The sequence below is a fragment of the Nipponia nippon genome, unplaced genomic scaffold (genome assembly GCF_047370975.1).
Source record: "Nipponia nippon isolate SJK-2023a ecotype South Korea unplaced genomic scaffold, ASM4737097v1 scaffold_2, whole genome shotgun sequence".
Classification (NCBI taxonomy): Eukaryota; Metazoa; Chordata; class Aves; order Pelecaniformes; family Threskiornithidae; genus Nipponia; species Nipponia nippon.
Genome location: NW_028262336.1, coordinates 99649623 through 99659127, shown reverse-complemented (window position 1 = coordinate 99659127; position 9505 = coordinate 99649623). Strand labels below are relative to the sequence as shown.

At 48.6% G+C, this 9505-nt stretch overlaps 1 protein-coding gene across 1 annotated transcript in view; it reads left to right on the top strand.

The window, feature by feature from the left end:
* The first annotated feature begins 434 nt into the window (after positions 1–434).
* The window catches only part of SIAH3 (siah E3 ubiquitin protein ligase family member 3), a 48656-nt gene continuing 39585 nt past the window's right edge, over positions 435–9505 (top strand). The window contains exon 1 of the mRNA XM_009463095.2: positions 435–1255. Coding sequence (XP_009461370.1) covers positions 1121–1255 — 135 coding nt within the window. The 5' untranslated portion in view covers positions 435–1120. The remainder of the gene's footprint in view (positions 1256–9505) is intronic.

The window sequence follows — 9505 nt, the reverse complement described above, 5'->3', positions numbered from 1 at the left end:
AAGCATGTTATTTTCCTTGCACTTCCCTAATTCCTTTTTAATGCCCAGGACGATCTAATGGCTAATTAGTAATTTCCTGCCCACCGATATGCAGATGAATGACAAGCAAAAGCCTTCTGCATGTTTAATTATTCTGTTGATTTAGAAGCCACTTTTCCCTCAGTGCAAGTTTCTCTCTGTGTGTGCTCTCATGCATCATGTATTTCATTATTTTTAGAAGCATGCTCTGTGCCTTTTTATGCTCTCTTAGTTCCAGCATCCAGTAATTACCATGTTTTGTGTTCAATGGACCTGATCCACTGGCGAGTGTAAATCAGGAAAACATCGCTGACTTTAAATGGAGTTATTCCAAGTTACACCAGACCTAAGACCTGACCGGTCCTATTTTCAGTGGTGGGGGGAAATGTTATTTGTGTGCTGGGACCCTTGTGAAGTAGCAGAATATAAAATTTAGAAAACTTCAGAGCGGTGAAAATCCAAATCAAAGCCTGCAAATGCACAGACGTGAATCTATTTATATAGCAAGCTCTACTTCTGCTTAACCCCTGCAAGGAACTGTAATTCTCTTTGCATATTTGATTTTTCTCCCGCAGTAAAACATAGTCTACTTAATCTATTTTTGTTACTTTCTAACAGTTTCACCAGTGGGCTTCTTCCCTATGCCTTACATTTAGCTTTGGTATCCGAGTGCTCTTTTGTTAAATTAAGGCAATTAATAAATGGAGACATTAAGCAATCAATTTTGCCTGCATATCTCCACAGCCTTATGTATGACTGGCTGTAATCACAAGATAAATGCAATGTGCTGATGTATGGTAATGTTCAATAATACATTCTCCACCAGGCTCAATTCATCAGGGAGTTTCTGGAGGGGAGGCATTCGTTATTGGCTGTCTCCGGACCTCAAGGATAACATTTCTGTCCTTTCCATTGGCCGCCCCGCTGCTGCAAGCCTCTTCCCGTCTTATTTTGATGATGAATATGAAGGCATGCTAAGCCGTGCCAGAGCGTAGCTCTCGCCGACTGCACTCCCTCCCCGGGCTCAAGGACTCAGGGGCTCCCTCGCTGCTTCCCCTGCCCACCGCCAGCAGCAGCAGCAGCAGCAACGCCAAAAGTTGTGATGCTTTTCTTCACCCAGTGCTTTGGGGCTGTGTTAGATCTTATTCACCTGCGGTTTCAGCACTACAAGGCAAAGAGGGTTTTCTCAGCTGCCGGGCAACTTGTCTGCGTCGTCAACCCAACGCACAGCCTAAAGGTGAGTTAAAAATATTTTTTGTCTTCTGACATCTTCTCGTCCTCCCCGCTCCACCGCCGGCGTTTCTCCGCAGGGAATGAAATGATGCTGTGGCAGCAAGGGGAGAGTGCTGTTAACACATTGCAGCCCTGGCAGAGAGGATGTTTGCATTGTCTGGCTGCATGGTTCCCTTCGGACCGAAGGGGATGCAACCCGCTGCTCCAAGCAATCGTGGGAAGTCGCTGCTCCCCCTCCCCAAAGTTTCCTCATCCCTTTCACCCATGTAATGAGCACGCACGTTGCAAGCTTCTGGAGAAAAAGATTGGAAAAGTTAGTTGGATGAATTAACCTCCCTTTTTGGTGGAAGGGCGCAGGGCGGTCTCCCAGGCTGACACCTGAGCACAGCCGGCTGCTGCCCAGCAGTGGGGAGCGGGGAGAAGGGGGTCTCCATCTGCTGGTCTTGTTTGCTTTTTTGGGGAAAAAGGCTGTTTCTGTCTCCTGAGGGGTGTCTGAAGACATTCCTCTGGCGCCGAGAGTGTCCTTAAGCTGTTTGCAAGGTGAATCTATTTTAGGCAGGAGAATACATTTGCTTTAATGCAAAACTATTTATAGCCCCCATAAAACATTTCTCTTACTTGCGCGGTTCTAGATTTTCACTGACAAAGTGTCAACAGCTCCGTCTATGCCAGAGCCCTGATGTTTGTGCGTAGCGAAGGAGCAGCAGGGGGAGAAAGCAACTGGGAGGCTTTAAATACTTTATCAGAGTAGTGAATGACCAACTTTAATGAAGTGACTCCTGTTTTGCGGGAAGTCCTTGCAGACCTGACTTGCGATGTTGCTTTGCTAGCCCAACACAAGCTCAGAAATGAAATTAATTCAGGACAACTTATCTTTGGCTCTGCTGGGGTTCCCGCGAGGAACTCAGAGGAGTTGCAGGGAGCATCTTTCCTGAACCGTGGGCTCCTGGGAGGTCCGTTAACGGGGTAAATCCCTCTTCAGAGCAGCATCCCCCCCAGAAAAAGGCAGATTTCCCAGAGTTATATTCCCAGTCTCAGGCTGCACTTAGTCAGGGAGAGGTTGTTTCTAGCAGGGCGCCAGCTCCGGAAGGATTTCCCTGCAAGGCTGTGCTCAGCCCGGCGAGCACTGCCGGCCGGGGCAGGCGCTCCCAGGGGACGGACTGCTCGGGTGCAGGCTCGCCTTTCCCAGCATCACGCTCCTCCGCCGACACAAGCTATTTAAAAAACCTGCAGCCCTGTCATTATCTGAAAGGATCTGGCTGTTCGAATGGATAAAAAAAATTGCTGCGCTCCTAAGTGCATGGGGAGATTTTGTAAGTGAATGCTTCTGTGCTCAACCCCCTTTTATGTGGCTGTCTCCTGCTACTTTAATCTATAATTTTAATTATTAAAAAAACAACTGAGCAGAAAAAAGGTTATTGAAGGTCATAATACAATTTCAGTGCCAATGGCACTATCTGATGAGGTCCCATAAGCACCCAGAGAGGTGTCCACAGACTGCTCCACTGGTATCTAGGACTAGACCTGAATTTATCAGTTCACAGGTTGTCTCAAGTTGCAGATTTGCTGTTGTAGGAGCTGCAGCATTTTACCTTTGAGCATATCAAAAAAAGTTGATGCTTCTGTTCCTATCTGTTAAACCCATATGGCATTTTAGTGTATTAAAATCCCCCATGGCCAGGTTCTTCACTGGTCAGACCCAAAGCCTAGCAGAGAGACAAGCAATCTCGGTACTGCCTTGGCAGCTCTTGAAAGTAGACACTGGATGCAAGACTCTTTTGGAAACAAACAGGAGCCTCTAGGAAAAGGTCTGACGTGTCAGTGAAGCCCCAGTGAGAATCGTCTTGACCTGGGTGGGAATTGCTCCCACAACAGGATTGCAGTGGGAACCCAATGGCACATGTTTCCCCACATAGGCTTGTTAAGACACCAGGAAGATGGGACAAGCTGACAAGAAACCTCCCTGCTCTGAAAAAATTCCTCTGCCTGTAAAGTGAAATATGCTTTGAGGCTGCTCCCGAGTTACCCAGCTCACATCCAGCTGGGTAAATACGGCGGGCTTTAGCCCTGATCCACTCTCAAGGTGTTCAGTTCGGTTTCCCACCAGCTCTGTAAGGAAGACGACCACTTTGCACCAGCACCCAGAAGAGGCGGGTGGGTCAGACCCCCTTGTGTCCAGCACGGCACTACTGGCGCCCACCCACCAAAGCCAGTGAGCGGTAGGAGCCTGCGGGTCTCCAAGTGGGACACCTCACCCCACCTGCTCTTACCTGGTGGTGGAGAGGTTGTCACCTCCAGCTGTCAAGGCACCTTGTCCAAAAACTGGCATCAAAGACAAGCCAGATGAACCTGCTTCTCGGGGTGCCCGTTTTTCCCCTGGGGATGCACAGGGAGGTTGTGGTTGCTCCCTCCAGCAACCTGGTGGAGAGACGTCTGAAGCTGAGATGGGGAAATCCCCCCCCCAAACTGTCCCGTACACCAAACGACACCTGAGGGACCATCAAAAATGAAAGGGCTGAAAATATTCCTCTGTGGTGGTTTACAGTATTATCACTACTTTGATGTTTCATAGTCTATTATTTCTAGCTGGGTCATTTCAACTGTAACATTTTGTTGACAGCCCCCAAATCTATCTTAACAATTGACAAGTGGAGTGAAAACTGTATTAAGGTTCGCAGTCGATGAATACAAGCCTGCTAGGAAACAAGGGCTAGGAGCAATGTCATTTGTCTCCCTTCCCTTCAAGGCTTAAGTGTTTGTGTTTACTCCAAAATTGTAAGCTCTTTGCAAAGGGATTATTTTATTTTGTATCTCTACAGCATCCAGGCAAGGGGGCTCCTGGGTGACTGGTGCAAATGATAAATGACAGGCATCATATTATGGTGTGATTACTCACATCGACATCCCTCACATAGGTCAGGTCCTCAATCAGTGCCAATGCTCATAACTCCATTAAAGTCAAATTGCAGCAGGACCTCCATTCTCACTCCTTCCATCCAGGGGAGTGCTCAGGGGTGGTGGTGGGATCCAGCCCACCCTGAGGACCCATGGTTGGTGATCACATATGTGTGTCAGAGATTTGGCAACACGTAAAGCACTTGGTGAGCGGCAGAGGGCAAGGAAGCCCTGGTACCTTCCAGGGAAATGTTACACCAGCTTCTACTGTCACAGAACCATAGCTAGACCAAGGGGGCCCTCCAGTAAAGTCATATCAGCACACCGCCACCGCAATCACAACCCGGACCTCTGACCGTGACCAGAGCCCATCACTTACCTCTTCCTTTAGGAGAGGTCCAGAGGTTGGCAGAAAAACACATGTTTAGAAAGAAACCCCTGTCTTTCATCCCACTGAAAGGCTCATTAACTGGGAAGGCTGATGAGCATTTCAGTGTATCTTAAAGGAGAAGACGCTAAGAGTGTCAGCGCAGACACTTCTATTGATCTGCTGCTATTTTCCCTGCGCACGACAGGCTGACATAGGCGGCTCTAAACAAGGAAAGACAATTTTGCAACCGTCACCCTCCATTTTGCCTGTTTGGCAGGGGTATGAATGGGGGGGAGGGTGTTTTGGAGCCTCCTTGTCCTTCTTTCTGCTTTCCTGGGCATGGCAGCAGCACCTTACGATGTGGTGCTATGCTGGGATCAAAATTCGCTTGCTGAGCAGAGAAAAATCACATATTTACTGCACTTCTATAGGTCACCTTCGTTCTCGATCATATTATATGCATTACCTTGTAACCTGTCTTCCTTCAAGCGTATGGTTGCCCTGACGTCTCCCCTTGGAGAGGCACAGCCAGGCAACAGAGCTCCCCAGCTAAGTGGCTGCTCCCTCCAAGGACATATTAATTAGAGGAGCAGCACTCATGCTGCTGGCTGCAGGCCCCAGCGTGCAGGGAAAGTTTTAAGGTGCTCCGTGTGCGTGGAAGAAATGGGCAGGGTTTGCTGGTCCCTAAGGATATGAGGCTCAGTGAATTCCTCTGCATTTTCCCCCTGTTAATAGCAATCCCCCCAACACTGCTAACTGCACCCTGGGGAGAAGGCGAAGATGGGCGGCTGTGACCTCATTCCTTAGCTGGCATCTCTCCCTGCCCCAAAAACCAGCCGTACATGGCAGAGGACTGCAGTGCAATCACAGCCCAGCCAGGCGCCAATGCCTTGCAAGGTGCTGTATATGGCTGGGTAAAACAGATCTTCTTCATTCAAGGAGTTACTAGCTTTTTACACGCAACTTTAACTCTTTGAAGAGTGTGAAAAACGTTCTTGTAAAGAGTAATAAAGTGTGCTTACAACGTTCTTGTAAAAACCACCCATCTCCATCTCTGTAGGACTTCAAAGAACTCGAATTACAAAAAGAAGCATATTTAAAGGAGGGCATAAATAGTTCAATCTTATATTCAAAAAGGGTTGTAGCACAGTTTATGGGGCCAAGCTGTCTTCTATCTATTTTTTAAAGCAACAAGCAAATCTGCACTGAGTTAGGGAAAGGATTTGAATCCTGTCATAACGGTTTTGCTCTGGGCACAATGGCCAGCCAAATAGCATTGTAATCCACTTCATCCCCAGCAGGATTAAAGTGCTATGGTGCATTACACCCCCATGAGATTTATCTATTTATTTGGTACAAGGGAGGAGAGGGACTCTGAAACGCACTGCTAACAACCCCCAGACATCCTCTGTCACCGGTTCAGCCCAGACGCCCTCAAATCTCCCATGCAGAGCTGTGATTTGGGGAGCCTAAGTGGTGTTTGGCCCCAGTGTCTAGCAGGATCGTGACAGCCATGGTGAAAGGGGCTGCAAACCCCCTGCTGCCTGTAAACCCAGTTTCTCGGTAAGGCACCAGGGTCCCATCCCAGCCCCGGGCCAGGGCTGTGTGAACACTGGGCACCTCAGACCTTCAAATCCTTTTGTAGGGATGTGGATGGCAGCAGGCAGCACTGCTTTGCCACCCCTCCTTCAGCCCTGCTTCTGTTTGAAGGGGTTTCAGTGGGCAAAACTGGAAACCAAGTGGACCACGAGCACCCTAGGAGCCTCTGTCCATGTGTCGACAGCCATCTGCAGACGTGACCGTAATGGTGCTCTGCAGAGGCGAGGCAGAGCACACTCCCGCGGCTCTCCCTGGGGGATCTCCATCCAACACTGCCACTGCCTGGTCCCAGGAGCTCTCCTCTCCCATAACCCATCAACCTTGAGCTTGCAGACCCATGCACCTGCATAACCCATGGGACCACAGCACAGGCGAGCATGGTGGCATGGGCTTTGCTCCAAGTGCACTGCAAAGCAGGGCAGCACTGAGCTCTGGCGTGGTCTCCCAGAATAACAACTACGATGTCTCCTCAGCAGAGGGATAGGGAGGGGAAGAGCCGCTGTCTCAGAAGTTTCCATGTTAATACACTCTGGTTTCCTTCTCCCCTTCTCCCGCCCCAAACCCACCGCAGAAAATTAATTACCGCTGTTAACTGGCACTGCCTGTCATGCTACAGCTCTGGAGATGGGATAGAGTGGGTAAGCATCAAGTCCTTTCCTACCTACTTTTGATTTTGAGGGTGAATTTCAATAATAAATCCGACCTGGTTGAAGGACGTTTCAAGTCAAATGTTATCCATGGGAGATGGTGCCATTATTATAATATTAGAGAAATGCCTCTCCCCTTGACAGGGCATTTGACAGCAGGGGTGAGGAGTAGCCATCAGACACCGCCACATATAGCTTTCTAATACACCCACTCTGATACAGCTCAGTATATCAAGAATTTCTCAGTGCAGCCCTTTGGGTTAGACATAATGGCCCAGATACCTCCCTCAGGAGAAATACTGCCCCAAAGCCATTGCTGTGGCTAACGCATGGGGTGCAGAGGAAAGAGGGATGTTTTAATATAAGCCTTGATTATGTGAAATGAGTGGTGAGGTCTCAGTCTTCTTCCCAGCAGATGCAAGTCACACCCGGACATTCCCACAACCGGCATTAATTAGCACAGGTTGCTGCTTGCCTCAGTAGAGAAGCGAAGTACTGAGCATGGTCCTGCAAGGCTCAGATGTTAAAAAGTCCCAGGACAGGTTCCCAAGCATTGTGAATTTTGCCTCAAAGTCAGAACTTACAGAGTATAAATTCTTGTTTCATCGTTAAGATGCTCTCCCAGTATCAAAGATCTCCCAGCACACCTAGCTGGGGGCACTTAGAAACTTCCTTTTTTTTTCTCAGAGACTATCTAATGTTCTTAAGTAATTCAAGAAACCAAGTCTAAAGGAAGGACAGCAGATCCCGAGAGCTCCAGTAAAGCAAGGGAAAGGAGCTGCCGTGGATATGCCCTGTCTCCCCAGGGCTTCAGCACTTCCTACACCATAGAAAGACCATAATCCTTGTCCTGCCTGGCTCAGAGCTGAGACTGTTGGTGTTGCCCCCAGCACCCCCAGAGCCTTCCCATCACGATGGGCAATCAGCATCTCTCAGCCGGGTGCAGAAGAGGGAAAAACTGTGAATCCTGAAATAATGTCATGGGGGGGAGTGTGGGGGAGACAGTCTTTACCCAGCTCTACTGGGCACTGAACAAGGTAGCGAGGAGCATGGGAGCGTGGGAGACACGGCCACGCTCTTCTGGCTGCAGGAGGCTGGGGTGGCAAGGACCACTACTCCCCTGGTGTAGTGGGAGCGATGACCATGGGAGCAGTGACCATGATGGGCTGCCCTCAGCACTTCTCGGTGGCATTGGCACTGGCACACGTGGCGTGGCATGGCACAGGGCAGAGCTGTGGTCCTCCTTGCTGGAGGTGGGTGCCAGGAGGTGCACGCGCCACCAAAAAGGAGAGAATTGCTTTGGAGAGCGGAACAAGATTTAGGTAATATGCTGGGCCTGCTTTTGGTGTGATTTTTGCAACAAAGGCAAGCAGAGGTGAGCCACCACATTCAGCCGATCCGGGTCCAGCTTCTGATGGATCTGGGGAGAGCCTGGTGCTGAGCTCTCCAGTTGGGTCCTTCTGGAAGTGGGAGCAACTTCCCAGCCCACAAATGTACATGCTTTATTTGGAAATGGAAAGCATGGATGTTGAGACATTAAACACCTTATCAGACTGCATTATTTTTCTTTCTTTCCATAACTTGTTTCTTTTTGTTAAGTACCTTTTCTTCTGTGCTATTGTTCCTCCTCATCCTGCCCATTCTCTGCTATACCAAAGTTTTAAAGCAAAAGATTCTCCTCATCTATCATTCAATAACTCAAATTTGGCCTGGTTTTACTCCTGCTGAAAGGAAAGCATCACTAATGGCACTGCAACTTTGGATGTCTTATTTTCCTGTAAGTTCTTTCAGAAGAAATCACAATCATTCAATCCTCAGCTTGTTCGGTGCCATCAATTTACCTATTGACAGATGAAGTCCTCCTTTAAAATGATTGCCAGCAAGAGGAGGAGAGCTACAAAAAGCAGTGAAATGTTGCTGTCACCACTCGCTGATGCAGCTGGCAAGGAAGCCAAGTGCCTTACATGCCTGCAAAACCTAATTGCCATCATGCACTGGATCAGGGCTCGAGCTGGCAGGTCTGGTTGGAGGTGCCAAGGATGCCTGTTTTCCACCCAGCACAGCGAGCTACAATCATAATCCGTTCACCAGTGCTGGCAAAAGAGAATATCTTCCCTCTGCTTTGGTGTGGCGGTGGAAATTCACTTTCAGCAGGAATTTAAGCTGGAGATCTGGTGTGTGCACTGCCGAAGTAGGCATGCGTCCCTTCTGCTTCCATGCTGCAGGAGCAAGCAGCTGGGCAGGGCAGTGGCCTCAGCTGGTTTTCACAACCTCCCACAAAGCTCTTACCTCTAGGGATTATTGAGGGCTGTGCTGAATGGCAAAATTTCAGTGATGCATGGAGATCTCCCGAAAATTGCTCTGGGTGACCTGCTGCTAATAGCCACCTGCAATACTCTTGCTTGGCTCTCCCACAGTGTTCTCCTCCGAAGAGGGAAGAGTGTCCTGGCACTGATGATGAATTGCCCGACACACATGCAGTGTACAATTTGAAGCACTTTGATTTATTTACAGGAATTTCTGAGCATCTTATATAACATTAATGGATTTATCTTTAGCTGTCTCCTTTAGTCTCAACAGCAACATGAAAGAGTCACTGGGGGAGAATGGCAGAGACCTCTGAGTACTTTGCATGTTTATTTTGGTGTACTTTTTTTAAAAGGTAGAAATGTTAGAAACAAATTTGGAAAGAAATTATCAGTTATTTCCATACCAGATGTAGTGCTTTTGGTTCTAGTCTTTT